This window comes from Lissotriton helveticus, chromosome 2_1 (genome assembly GCF_964261635.1).
Source record: "Lissotriton helveticus chromosome 2_1, aLisHel1.1, whole genome shotgun sequence".
NCBI lineage: Eukaryota > Metazoa > Chordata > Amphibia > Caudata > Salamandridae > Lissotriton > Lissotriton helveticus.
In genome coordinates, this window is record NC_136059.1 from 51788838 (window position 1) to 51804282 (window position 15445).

The 15445-nt window shown below is 42.1% G+C and overlaps 1 protein-coding gene across 1 annotated transcript in view; it reads left to right on the plus strand.

Annotated features, from left to right (window-relative positions):
* The window catches only part of LOC144819203 (C-type lectin domain family 12 member A-like), a 254430-nt gene that overhangs the window by 191100 nt on the left and 47885 nt on the right, over positions 1-15445 (plus strand). The window contains exons 4-5 of the mRNA XM_078677178.1: positions 2043-2188; positions 8112-8200. Of these exons, the coding sequence (XP_078533304.1) occupies positions 2043-2188; positions 8112-8200 (235 nt within the window). The remainder of the gene's footprint in view (positions 1-2042; positions 2189-8111; positions 8201-15445) is intronic.

Sequence of the window (15445 nt, forward strand, 5' to 3'; positions counted from 1 at the left end):
TGTGCAACGAAAGTGCTCCCAAAATTATACAAGTCAGCGGGATAGACACCAGGTTCTTGACGGAATGTTGACATGACTCTGCAATCTGTAGTATCTCCTGGAACCCACTTACTTTGAAGTTAAGTATGGCAACTTGTTTGTGCTGATGCTCTCAAACTTCTAGTAATAAAGTCATTGTTATTGTGTTATGTTTTCATCGACTAAAAGTTTTGTTATAAAATAAATTGCTAGACGCTGTTCCATTACGAATGTCTTACCTCATCTCCCACAATCCCAAAAATTCACACATTCACACATGGTATAAAGACTATGGGGCAGATTTATGAAGGCCTTGCGCCGCCGGTGGGTCACTTTTAACATGGGAAAAAGTGACGCACCGGCGGCGCAAGGCCTTCATAAATCTGCCCCTATATTTAAATCTTCTATATTGACTACAAGCACATGTAAAAGCACTGTGCCATCTCTTTGTAAAAAGTTTATATAAAATGAAGCTTATTTATTGATAATTGTAGTGTGGGTGTGCAGCTAGAGCAGTCGCTTGAGAGCACAGAGGAACTATGGGCCTAATTACAAGCTTTTGGCACAGGGCAGTGCCGTAAGACTTCCTGCTGCGCTATCCAATGCTAATGTGTTATCTATGAAATACGGCCCATTCCTGTCCTTTTCCCCTGTGCTGGCACACAACGGCTGCCCAGCACTGACGTTGGCACCCTTGTAGGCAGGATTGCTTTTGTGCGGGAAGAGGCACCTGCATGCACAAAAACAATCCAGAGAGGTGATTGGCTCTTTCCATGTGAGAGAGGAAAAAACAAAGAGAAATAAAAACATTTCTCCTCATTACGCCTGCTCTGGGGAGGCAACATTTTTTAGCCCTGCCCAGGTTTATGTGATTAAGTAAATCTGGGGCACTGTCAAATTCCATGGGTGTTGCGTGGGAAAATCCACCACAATGAAATAACTTCAAGGCAGAGAGTAAGGCAAGGCAGCGACCTGCTCTGCTTTTCTTACTCCATATCTATGGGGCCACGCAGAGTGGCTTTGTGTGACCTCAAAGATATGAGTGAGAGGCTTGCGCCGCCAGAGCCTAAAAACAAGTGACGCCCAAGTGATGCAGGACTGTAGTGAATAAGCCCCTATGTTTTCAGTGATGCTTCTCCTCTGGCTCTCGTTCTCATTTAGCTGCATTGAATCAGTTATGATATTTGTTTCATATTCTCATGGCGTCAGCTTTATTTGTATCTATATATCCTGAGAAGGAAGGAAGAGGAGAGAAGGGATAACACAACATCTTGAATCTTTTAGACTATTTTAAGTTAAGAATTTACTGTTTTACAGCATTGTTTAGGTTCTTACCTCCAATCCTTTATGGCTGGGTAAAGTTCCTGTTAATTGTGATATTTCTTTTATTGACGGTATAGGCGAGCCTATGTGAATACCTGGTTAGAATCGTCCATATAGTTAAGAAGAATTATCAAGCTGATACATCCAAACTGGCTAGTATGCCAGAAGATCTGATACAGAAAAATCATGCAATTCTAAATTCTAAATTGTATTTCCAGGAATATCCTCACATTTGGTACATATTTTCTATAATGAACTCAAATGAAGTAATACATTAGTAGAGGGCTTTATTTCAGACAATAGCCTCCCCCTGGTATTCTAGTACCCCCTCCACATTATGTGTTACAAAGCTGCATTATATGTATTCTTGCTAGGGCCCCGTCAGTGGCGTTAATGCACGCTGGTGTCAGAAGGTTTCCAGGGCTTGAATGGGGCTGGTCACAGTTTTTCCTTCATTCTGAATATTCCAGCACAAAACTGCTTATCTCAGGTTACCACTGGAGACCCAGAACAGCCAGAAGAAGTTGCTGTCTTAATTTTTTGTCAGTTATATTTAGAGAGCATGTGGCAGGGGTAATACTGCTGTTGATGCCTCTTGGCTTGTGGCTCATCACTCTAAGGTGGGCTCCATTCTCTCTGCAGCATCAGTGTTCCGTCTCCAGGCTATCTGTATGATCTTTTGTATTTTCATTCCTCCTCAGGGAGGCATTGGTACTGTCCTGAGGGGTGGGCCCTGAAGGATGAAAAGTGTTATTATAAATCTACGATGAAAGGTACCTGGGCCGAAGGCATGACGGACTGCATCGCCAGAGGTGGTTACCTGGTAATCCCTACAACTTACACTGAGGTAGAGACATTCACTATATTTCTGTGTCTTTGGAATGCCTAGTTTGATGGATTATCTGTTTATTGACCTCCCTTGATTATTCTTTTCAGTGTCTGTGAAATAATTCCCCCGTCCTATCTTTCTGTCCTCTTCTCTTTTCTCGCTTTCGTTTTCCTGTCCCGTCCTCCCCATGTGATCTACCAGTATTATACTATACATATGTAATATGTTTTTGATTATTGTATTATGTTTTTAGCTTTTCAACCAATAAAATCCTTTAAACTTCATATCAGCTGAGTGCCCCAGTAGTGGGATTCTACACCAAGGCTTTTGTCCGGGTCTCTCAATTTTACAGTGTATTTACCGCACTGCCTTCACCTAGAACAGTCTTATGTCCTCCACCTCCCCCACCCTTCTCCTCTTGTGGTACATAGATAGAAAGAGCTCTCTCCTCAAGAGACTCAGGACCTGATTCATGTTGGTGGTAAGGTTACTTCATCGCAACAGCGATGGAGTGTCTTTCCACCAACATAATGGCCCACCCGCACAATTTAAATGCAGGCCAATCATAGGTTTGGGTACGGCGGTGACTACTCTGTCACCACCATTGCCAAAGCTCTGTGATGGCCTGACGGAGTAAGGGCTGTCTGAGACATGGCTATATCTCTTCCAACCCAGTCAAGATGAGTGGAAATATAGACATCTTTCTACTGCCAGTCAAGTCAAGTCAAGTCAAAGACAATGTTTATTTTGACCGTGGTCTTTAAACAGTAGCAAAGCTCGTTACTCTTATAAAAAACTGCACAAATTATACATTTCGGAACACCAAGGAGCTTAGCGCGGTAGGGGTTACCGCGTTTTCCCGCTGTACGCGGGAATTTAAAAAATGGCTTGATCGTGACAAAGCCAGCTTGTCATCCGCGCAGCGCAGGTAACGTTGATGACGAGCTGGTTTGTCATCTGCGCCGAAGGGGTTAATACACTATCCACAATTAAATAAATACCAATTATCGGATAAAAACAAATCCCCTCCTTATACAGTTTATATCTATCTTGATTCGGCTTTAAAACCCAATTAATTCATGTGTCTAAAATCCATAAAACATGACATAAAACTCCAAAAAACACATTGTAAAACTCTTAAAAACTAGCTAAGCCACTCTAGGGGACCTTTTAATTGCCTTCATGTAATTACCCAATGCAATTGCTATCTCTATATTGGGTAGTTCCATTAGTAATGCTGCCGCTTGGGACCGTAGCCTTGTATCATATTTTAAAAATATTGGGAATAGGTATCGTTTGCGGTGGTCTAGTAATATTCGGCAGTCTAGTAAAATGTGCATTATATCACCTTTAGTGCCTAGCGCACATTTACATAATCCATCACTAGATAACATTTGGGCCTTTACTTCTTCATTAATCAGCCATGAGTTAATGCCAATTCTTAATCTTAAAATCTCCTGACTGAGACCAGGTTCGGGTAGAATATCCAAATATGGAAACCAGTTTTCCTTTATCCATGATTCACTCAAAAATTGAACAGATTTGTTCAGATTCAGATATTCTAGATCAGCTTTTTTAGACACTTCTTGTCCTTGGTTTCTTAGATCACTTTTACCAAAATCTACCTTTAAGGATAACTGGCAAATTGGCACCCTTAAATTCTCACTAGCCAACAGAACTTTTTTTCTTGCCTCCTTAGCCTATTTTAGACTGCTGGATTCTATCTCCTTTCTGCACCATTGAGATACTTTATGGACTGATTCTGTGTCTAACTGTTTCCAAAAGCGGATTAAATGGATTTGAGACTGTATACTCCAGGCAGTTGAACCTATCTTGGTTCTTATTGCCTGGTTCATTGATGAACGTGGTAGGGACAGCAATGTTTTCAAACACTTCCCTTCCTCTAGATCCCAGTCTTGTTTCCCACTTAAAAATAGAATTTCTGCACCATAAAGAACTTGCGCAGGAATCATCGTGTTAAAAGCTTTTAGTAACGGTTTGTGAGACATGTCTCCGTAGTCTCGATTACATTTTTTCAGCCCACAGATTGATCCAAAAGCTTTAGCTTTCTGTGCTTCAAGATGAGTACCCCACTTAAGAGTCCTATCAAACCACAGTCCAAGGTACCGATATTCCTTGACTGTTTCCAATTGTAGGTCTCCCAAGGAACATGTGAAGCTAGTAACCTTTTTCCCAAAGCACAGAATTTTTGTTTTATCCATATTTATAGTTAAAAATCTCCCTTTGCAATACTCTCTAAAGGCATCTAACTCCCTCTGCAGGCCAATTTCGGTCAGGTCCATTATCACCAGGTCATCAGCGTACAGGAGACAGGGCACTTTCTTACCGTCCATTCTCGTACTGGCGCTTCTATCAACTTCTAGAGTTGCTGGTCAGTGAGTCAAAAAGATTGCAAAGAGCAGGGGGGCCAGTACACAGCCCTGCCTGAGCCCATTTCCAATTGCTATTTTTGGCATCAGTGTACCTCCTGTATCTCTAATTACCTGTGCCCAGTTTCCACTATGTAATTCTTTTATGATGGCCAGCAAATTGTCTGGGATCTTTTTCTTTGTTAGTGTCTGCCAGAGGTCGGTAACAGACGATTTCGGCCGTTACCGACCGGTAAAAGCCTACCTACATCTGGCCCTTACTCCCCAATTCTTAGGACTTCATGTATAGATCAGAACTAACAACAGAGTTGTGATGGGACATATAACCCATTAGGGAGAATGCAGACCCTCATAGTTTTAGTTGAAGATATTTGCTCCTTGGCAGTATCCAATCTGAGTTCCTTAAAGTCAGTTTACTTCTAGGGAGAAGAAAAATTGGGTAGTATACACCCTGATCTGCCCCCCCCCCTCCCTTATAAACTCAATATCCATAATGCAAAATGAATTCAGCCATGTGTACTAGATGTTTGGTCATCCGAGGACAGATCTGTTTTCCTCAAGAGAGAATGCCCTTCTCCCACATTTTGCACAAGTAATCCTTGCGTGGAAGCATAGAAATCAGATGCATTGTCTTCAGGTGGCCGACTGGGATGCTTTATGCATTTCCATCCATCCCAATGCTTCACAGAGTTCTACTAAAGATTAGAAAGGACGGACCTGATTTGGAGAGACATCCTTGGTTTCCCCTCTTGCTAGATCTAGAAATTCAACCGCATTCAGTGATGCCTGTGGATCCTTACCCTCTAGTGGAACCTCCCCTTCTTCTCAACATGCTGGTGCAATTGCATATTCAGACCTTTCTCTTCAGAGGGTGAATCCATTGCCTAAGGTCGCTCCTCCGGAGTGGAGGAGATGGTTCAGCTGTCTGAATGTCCTTAAACTCTTGAAGCCTATTCCCACCATCAGAAAATCATTGAGAACTGGTGTGTGGAGAGAAATTTTGATTGTGTCTCAGTTGATCCCATGAGAGCGTTGGATTTCTAATCAGATGGCTTTCTTTTGGGAATAGTTACATTTACTCTCCGTGCACAGTGGGTGGCGATGAGTCCTCATTGAGACCAAATTGAACCATAAGTATCAATGCAAATGAGCAGTTTTTGTCCTCAAAAGATCGAGGGTTTATCATCCTTTACCTGCATAGGATCTGCCATCAGTATTTAGAGTGCTCCTCCTTTTGAGTCACTGGAGATGGCTGATGACATTTCTTTGAATATTAGCATGGTATTCTTAGTAGCCATTTTCACTGCTAAATGAGTAGGTGAATTGGGGTTGTCCTTATAGTCTGAACCATTTCTGAAGGTTTTTACAGACAGGGTGGTTTTGAGATTTAACCCTAGCTTCATTCCAAAGGTCTCCCCTTTTTTCCACAGGTCCAGGGAGATTGTACCCCTAGTCTTCCAGACAGGGGAAGAGTCTTTGTTGCATATTTTAGATGTGCAAAGAGCTCTCCTAATTTATTTGAGGAGAACAGAGGTGTTCAGAAAGGTGGATAGCCAGTTGGAAATGGTTTAAAACTACCCATGTCTACAATGCACAGAAGGACCAGGCAAGCAAATATGCTGGCCAATGACACTCAGGGTAGAGAGGTTGCTGACCAAATCCAGGGGAGACCGACAAGCAGTATGTCTACACCTAGGGTATCCTTTAGGGTTGTATTATGGTCGTCTCCTGACACTTTTATGGACCAATATAGGTTACAGATGTGGGGAAATACCTCTAGAGCATTTGTTTCATCAGCGTTGAGTGGCGTTTAAAATATAACATGTGATGTAACATATTAAGTGTTACCTCACATTAGAGATTTTTTAAATTTGATTACATTTCTGTATTGTCATCCGTACTTCATAAGTATGTGATACTTTTTTTAAAGGGTCATGAAGCCCATCCAGTGATTTAAGTAATGTCTGTGGCGAGGAAGGTAATGCCCTGGTTACTTACTGGTAATCTTCATTACTCTGAGTGCAAGTCTTCCTTGCCACAGTCAGGGTTTCCATCCCTTCTAGCCCAGGACAGTTATGTCTTCAGACATGATACGGAGGCTTGGGAAAAACAGGATGTTCAGGGTAATTAGGAGGGAAAGGATATCAGTCATCTTGGGGGGATAAACAACTAGTATGCTCACCTTTGTCCTTTAGAAGTTCTGTTCACAGGAGCTATTGCTCATGAAGGTATGCCTGTAGTGAGGAAGGCTTGAATTCGGAGGAATGATGGTTACTGCTAAGTAACCAGGGAATTAGCTGGTAAGGTGTCACACTGTAGAGTGCAGGTCTTCTGTAAGTACCAATATGAAAGTATCGCTCTATGTCCTATGCTAAATCAGAAAGTAAGGTGTACGCATCACAGTAGTTGTGTACTGAATAATTGCCTCTAAGTGTGTCCAAAGCCTTGTGTGCCTCCAGCCTTATGTGTGCACATCTCAGTAGCCAATCCATGGTGGGGTGTAGAATGGGGGGTTGGCATTCACTCTGTGAAGCAAATCTGTCTATTGTCCGACAGTTTGAAGAGGCTTGGCCCGCACTCCTTCAAGGTGATACTGGAATGGGCGTGGTGTGGCTTGGCACGAAGCCTGTAGGACCTGGAACACAGTACTGCAAAGCTGAACCTTAAAGGTGTATTACACCAAAGACCCTACCGACATGGGTAGGCCACTTTGGCCCTTGAAGTGCAGAAGAGGACCTTTGGTGCCCTCTGTGACAAGTTCCATCATTGGCTTGCTGCTAGAGTCTGCAGGCTAAGAAGACCCTTTCAGCACTCAAACAAACATCACTGTTGCCAATGCACCACCACTTCAATCATTTTCAGCAGGACCCCATAATGGGATCACCAGCTGTCCCCACCATTGACCCACATCATTCTCGCTTTGCCAGTGAAATGATGGCAGGAGATTAAGGAAGCTTCAGATATTTATCAATTTAGGATTATATAAGAATATAAAATGATGCTGCAGCTTAGAGTAACATCTGCCAAATACCTTACACACAACACCCAACACATAAGAAACTACTGACATGTGAACCCGAATGTACACACATTCCAAGGCACACAGACAACATATTGGAATAGAGAACTATGTCATCACTACAAACTGTGGTGTTGGGTGATTCTCTTTGAAGCCATACTCATCACCAGTGTTGAAAGGTGATCCCTCCACAATCTCAGTGTTCACAAGTGAGCTGCTCACATTTCAAGAGGTCCGAAGTATCCCATCAACCACCAGTCCCACCACAAGTGACACTGATAGAAGATTCAGAGAACAGAGGCTCTGGAATAAATAATTCACAGTATAGGACACTCTTAACTAGCTGCACCACAAGCACCAATGATGGAACCTTCACCAGCCCCAAGCACATAAAACAGAGTACAGAACAGAGAACAGGGGCTCTGGAATAAAGAATCCACAGCATAGGACACCCCTAACTAGTTGCACCTGCAGATCTCACACTCTTATCCCTGTGATGACATTCGTGACCTTCTCATGTTGTGTTTTTCAGCCCTTCATCTCGGAAATAAGCGGACCTTTATGGATTGGTGCTCTTGCCAGAGCGAATGTAAGGGTTGACTATAATACTACAAAGTTCATGTAAGTAAATCAATATTTTACAAGTTATTAATCAGTGATTTAAGTTAGTATTTTAATGCTACCACTATTAATTACCATTTTTTCAATTCCATGTGCAATGCTCTGCTCTGCTGTCAACCCTCATGTTTAAAGATGCTGAGTCAAAACAATAAATCTAAATGTTATTCTGCACAACACAATAAAACAAGCATTGACAAATCAAATACTTATTACTGTTTCTACATAAGCAGTGGTATTTACATTGAAATCCTCTTCAAAAGCTGAAGGTTGAACTTTTCCTGTGGGGAGCTGCACCACATGCCACTAGTAGGCCCCTCGATTTAGATACAAGTGTTTTGTGTAGAAGATTACAAGTCACATATCTAAACATTACCCCTTTTAATAAAAATTACCACCTAGGGTAGGGGTAAGCAGTGCACTTGCAGAGGTAAGATAGGTGTGGCAGGTATGGTAGGTTTGAAATGGAACATAGGTGGGACACAGGTGAGGTATGGAAGGTTAGTAACTATGGTATGGTAGGTGCGAGGAGGTTGGCTGCAGGCAAACCCACGAGCATGTGCGGCCGCCAGGTGAGCGGCTCTGCCTACCCTTGCAAACACACTGTAGCTCACGTCTTCCTGTCCTCCAGGCTTGCCGCACTTTTATTTTCAGCTGAAGCCGCTCTCTTCCCACGTTGAGAGCCAAAATGTAGAGATGTGGCGAGAGATGTCCTGGTGCGGCTGGAGGCCATTTCTGCTTCCTGGAATAGGCAAATTTGCACCGGCTGCTTTCTGGAGTCCTTTTTTAACCTTTTTATTGCTCACCAATCAAACAAAGAACATTATGAGGCTTCTCTCTCTGCTTCAGCCAGTTTTCATTGATTGCTGTATTGGAATAAAAAAGAATTTAATGGAGAGGGCTGGATACTTGCCCTGCTTGGGAGAGCTGCCTAGACTATATCGTCGAGGTTGATAAGAAGACCCTTAAACACCTTGATTTTGTTTAAAAAAATGTTTTTTTACTATTTGTTGGGAACATTGAGGACTTCATGGACGCTTTTGAAGGTTTCATACCAGGGGGTGCAATTCAGGGTGCTATAAAAGTCCCCTGGTAGCCGGTCGCTGGGTGTCTCTTCCTTTTTTTGTACCATTGAACTCTACCTACTTCACCTACACGATGAAAGAACTGTCCACCATGGGAAAGCATCTGAAGTCTTTAAATTTGATGAATATGGATACTGCAGGTCTCAGAACCAAATCAGGCACTGCGCAAATTAAGTATGCATCAGCAGCAGCAAGGGCTGAACGTAGCCTGAAATCACGTTGTGGATCAATAGCAACAGATAATAGCCACTTAAGCTCAGAGGAATATCTAGGGTGTCAGTGGGTGGTGGGAGGGCCTAGCAAGACGACCTTGCTGCATACTCTTCAGGACCCTTTTCAAAATGAGTTATCTATATACTCCAATGAAGGTAGGGTGCTTGGGGAGGATAAGATCTCTTGTCCTGAGTAACCAGGGTTTCTTAATTGTTCGTACTTGTACCGATAAAAATCCCTCATTCATGTACTTAGGCTCGAATGGGGGTATATCTTGGTTCTCCGCCTTTCTTTGTATTCTAGCTACGTGACAGCATCATCATAGGGTTGATTGGTGTGCTTCCTCCACCCGGAGGTGAACCACTGGTTAGTACAGTAGTGATTTAGAGATGAAAAAAGGAAGTTAGTGCATTAAGAAAAAATGAAAAGTGTTCTGGTTAAAAAGCCTGGCTAACCTAGAAATGTCCAATTTTATTAATTCTTGGCGTCAGGCTTATTAATTATTTTTGTGCATAGGAAGGGACGTTATGGGGCTTCCGCACTGTTTAGAGTCCATGAAAAGGTCGACATGGTCTGCCCAGGTGGGGTCAAGTAGGCTTTCTTCAGGACCTAGAAACTAGTGAAAATGTAAATAGATGTGAAAAAAACTTTTATTGTCAGGGTAGGTCTAGGTGTATTATCCTGACCTGTCTCGGGGTCTATCTGTACCTGAAAGTAAAAGAAAGGAGGAAACATAACAAACAGAACAGAGAAAATGGCAAATTTTGCTGTATCTATTGGTGATTGCTGTTTTTAAAAAACATTAAAATGGAAGAAAATAAAGAAACTAGAAAATGGCAAGTCTTTTTTAAAAAAAATTGTAAAATTCCACCCCCTTCTGCTGGCAAAATGTCTCTCAGTACTCACTTTGCGTATTTGTTTAGTATCATTCAAGTAAAGAAATGCGTGCTTTCCTGAAGCATTTGATATTCTAATGTGATTTTTTTGTTGGGATATGTAGCTCAGGATAAGTTATTCCCAATCACAGTCATGCTGTCTCAGAATGATCTCCGGTAGGTATAGTAATCATAATGTGCCATATGTGGTAAGTATCCTACTTGCTCAATGTGAGAGATAAATCCAGATGATGCGTTCAATAGTGCTCGGGGTTTCTTGTCCGACATCCACTTTAAAGTGTAAGTCGTATTGCAGATATGAATTTCACCTTGGCGCCAAAAAGGACGTTGGTTAATGGCCATCACTGAGCTTAGGTTATGATTAAACACTGGTTCGTATCTGTAGCTCACATCAATAGTAAAAGAATAAGTTAACTCGTGGCCATTCGTGCATATGTTTGTTAATGCTCTGTGCCTGGTAGTTTGGAGTCTTCACGGTGATATTATCAAAAGCGGGCATTGTTTAATGTGTTAGCGGTCTTAATGATGCTACGTCAATGGTTGAGAACAAGTGACTCAAATAAGCATGCTCGCAATACATATATTAGTTTCGGTGTACCTCGTTGGAGTTTATGGTAAAACTTCATCGGGTCGTCATGGAGGAGGGTAAAGACTCGCTCCGGAAGGAAATAACAAAAGATGGTACAGTCTACATTAGTTTCACTGCATCAGTAATACTTTATGGTTTTCTGCAGAGTATTGACACAGTGGATACCTCGTTGGCAGTCTCGCACTACTTGTGCTGGCTCTACCCCTCTGGGCCCGGATTCAGTAGGGGGGCCGGTTGTCAGAGTCTCCTTGTTATTCAAGACAGGAGAAAGTGAAAAAAGACTCCTGATAGAATGGTTATCGAGATATACAATGAATGAAATGTTCGTGGTTGTTTTTAAGCTATCCTTAAAAGAGTTAGCTAAAAATGAACACGCATATTTTATGGTGAAAAACAAATAATTAAAGAGAGAAAAAAAGGAAGTGTTTTTTGCAATAAAATATATCTTGATTTATGGGACTTATGTTTCGCCTCAGTCTCTGTTTTTCTCTATTCATAGATTCTGAAAAAAGTATGTTCACTTCCCTGTAGCTCTATATAATTCCGCTCCATTGTATATGTAATTCTGCAGAGCTGTGAGGGTTCTCTTTTTCTGCTTCAAGCGACCAATTTCAAAATGTAATGGATTTCGGCAAATCTGTGATTACCTTATGGATTCTTCTCCCTTGCATTGGAGTTCAATATTGGTGTGAACATTTCAACATATTGTTCATGTCTTCCAGTTACGTCCAACCCTCCAGATAGGTGGGAGTGTAAGTTTATTTTAATGTGAGTCTGTATATTCAAAATTCGATTTCATGTTCAACGGTTTAGACTTAGCCAAGGAATTTGGTCATTGAGGCCGTTGATGTTTGTCTGTAGGCGGTGAACCCATCTCTGTTCTTTTTCAAAGAGAATCCTCTCTGCATTGTGATCTTTTGTGGCAAGAGTTTCTAGGACGATCCACCTTAAATCACTGGTTTTGTGTTTTTTTTCAATATAGTGATTGCTCATTTTCGTAGTGTTCCTTAGGCATTTAACATTGCTTCTATGTTCGACTATCCTTTGTTTAACATTCCGACATGTCATCCCAATGTAACGAAGGTTACATGGGCATGTGATCATGTATATTGCATGGGTAGTATTGCAATTTGTATGATGTCTGATTGCCCATTTAAGGTTTGGAAGAAGTTGTATAGTTTTGTTTGGATTCGTTAGTTCACAGATTGAACAGGACCCGCAGGGATAATGGCTCAGTATTGGTGGAAGATTCCATAGTTGTGCGATGGGTTTATTTCTCCTTGGTGGTGGTGGTCTCGTATGAACGAGAATGTCTTTTAAGTTTTGAGTCCTTTTGTTGGCGAATCTTGGTTTGGGCCAGGTCAGGTTCCCAGACGTCAAGATTTTCCAGTTTTTGTTTATGATCTTTTCTACACTGTTGAATGCGACGTTGTAGGTGGTTACGCAGGTGATTGTATTCATCTCTGGTGTTCTTGTGGTAGTTTCCAAGAGCGATTCGCTGGGTTGATTTCTTGCACGTTTATTACATTTGTTGATTATCTTCTCTGGATACTCACGTGCTTTAAGTTTGGTGCAAAGGTCTCCTGCCTGTTTTTTGTAATCATGTACATTACTACAATTTCGCCTTAGGTTACTCAGGACAAGTGATCCTTTCTAATTTTGATTATTTGCTTATGACCAAGGAAGCTTAAGGGATCGCAAATTCTTCCTTCTCCTCCTTTTTTTGATTTAATCCGAGGATAAGATCTCACCATTGAAGCCAGCATCCTCAAGGGGATTAAAAGAGGAAGATATTTCTTCCGAGCTTCACTCTGACCCCCTTCACTTATGCCACACACGGGAAGCTGAAAGAATACTCTCTTTTTTCAAAATCGAAAGCGGACGCATCTATCCTTCCAGGGCCTATCATGATTGATCAGAATATTTAGACTCCAAATACGGGAATTATTCCCTCTCTCCTAATACAGGCTGCTCTACAAGATCCAGGTACCTTCCAACATAATACCATAGCTGCTATACAGTCACTAGTCCAACCTCTGGTAGAGGATCCGAGGATGGTTGCAACCCTGCAAGTGTATTCCCAGGCCGCTATAGAAAACAATCTTATGATTCAGCTCCCTGCTCAAAGTACCCTGGAACTGCAGCCGGTGTCTCTACCTGTTCTAGCCGATGTAATCTCTATTCATCTCCAGGCTGCAACAGTTTGCAACTCCCAGTCTCAGCTGCCTCGCCTAATATACGACGTCCAGCAGGTCCAACAATAGGATTAAAAAACCCTGATAAACCTTAATCTGGATGAAATAAGAGATCTAAAAGCATTTCAGGCAATTGATAACGCATCCCTCCACTTTTATTTGACCAAAATCAAGGTAGCAGTTGCCACCTTATCAGTGAGTCTAGGATTTCACAGCTTGAGGATTGAATGGCATCTTTGCAGCATCAGACGGATCTAAGGAAAGACAAATTGTCACTGGAAAACAAGATCGATGAACTGGAAAATCATTCAAAATGTTGCAATCTACAGTGGGTTGGGGTACCAGAAAGCTGCGAAGGGGCCCAAATGGTTCAATGGGTTGAGACTTTTATAAAGAATCATTTCCTATCAGAAATCTCAGGTGACTAGACAATTACAAGGGCCCATAGGTTATCGGCCCATCCATTTCCCAATTCAAACTTGTCCAGTATGATTTTGGTTAAGGAACGGTTACTTTTGAGAGCCATCCAAAGAAAAAAAAATTCCACTAACAAAGTACCTTGCTGTCGAATTTTCTCTGATATGTCTGCTTTCTGCTGTATCAGCACAGTGCCAAAAGGAATTTGTGAAACTTCTTTATCTATTTAAGGCCCAGGGTGCTCAGGTGGCAATAGCCCAACAGTCTAAACTTCGGGTTTTAGCAAAGGGAAAATGACATATGTTTACAAATCTTGAAGAAGCTCAAGAGATGCTGCAATATATCTTCACCCCACAAATTTAGGAAAGTGTGACACCAGAAGAAAGGGACGGAGAGAGAGGAAGGACGGAAGGAGGGAGGGAGGGTTCTAATATAGCTAGAGAGATTCACTAGTATTGAATGGTGTGGGGGGTCGGTTTCTCACTCAGGGTGCTTCATCATGGCGCTCAGCTGCAGCGTCTATCCAGGTGCACTTACAGGGGGGGATTGAGAGGGGCATCGTGAGCTATTCCCCTCCGTCCAGGGGTGGGGTCACAGTGTGGGGTTGGTGCTGGGGTCATGGATACTAGAAAAGAACAGAAACATACACAGGACAGTATCATTTGAAATAAAAAATAGGAACAAAAAAGTAATTTTTTTGTTGACCTTTCCAAAATGGGGGTTGATATATGTATAATAATGGTCAATGTGAATGTGATATCGAATAGCAAAAAGTATGGGGCTTTACTTGGGTGGTATACTTCTTTTGACTCTCAAATACTTTTTTAGCAAGAGACTCATCTAAAGTCCAATTTTTCAAAACAACATATTCCCAAAAATTATACAAGGGCATAGTTTGCTTCTGCCAGGCTGGCTATAAAGCGTGTTGCGATATATCTCGGGCGAAGGCTAATCTGGGACCTTATACAGGTGCAGAGGAATCCCTTTGGCAGGTGGATATGGATTACTGCCGGGGTAAATGGTTCTATTTGTCATCTCATAAATTATTATGCCTGATAGTAGATGACCCTAAAAATATTATACAAATTAATGACTTGATGAGAGGAGTGGTGCATCCAATAATACTGCATGGATTTTAATGATATTCAGGATCTAGCTAGGCACACATAAAAAGAAAAACAACATTTTGAAGCCTATAATTTAAAAGGTATTTGATACTATGATTAAGCATGGGCGTAAAATCCGCTCCGATCGCGGATTTTTCGGATTTTCGGCAAATTCGCAATCCGCGAACTCTCGCGAATTTGTCGAAAATCCGTGAATCCGCTCGCGGCGGATTTTTTGCTTGGTTGCGGCGCGCGGCGTGGTGCACGGCGTTCACTTTCCGTCATTTTAGCGTTTGCCGAGTTGTTTTTCTTTGCGAGTGACGCGCCATTTTAGATCTTGCTGCGTGTTCCCGCGGGAGTTTGTCGCCCGCGAATACGTACTCGCGGCTTGCCACCTTGCACAGCACACCTCGCGAGAGTTCGCAATTGCGAACACGTAGTTGCGGCGGAAAGGAACAATCTCGCACTTGCGAAATAGAGATTTTGCAATTTCGCACAAGAAAATCACCAGCAAACAGGATAAACCTTCAGAAAATTATGATTTTTATCAGAATCACTCCTCAGGTTGACATTTGCATGGCCTTTTTTTTTGCAAGGAGTCCATTTTTGGGGGGGGGGAGGAAGGAAGTGCCCCACAGTCTCCAACTTCCTGTTCCTGTCCAGCAGGCTCCTCCCAGTGCTTTGTCCATCTCCTGGTCACTTTCATTTGGATCTGGAGCTGGAAGGATTACTTTTTGTGGGTGCTGC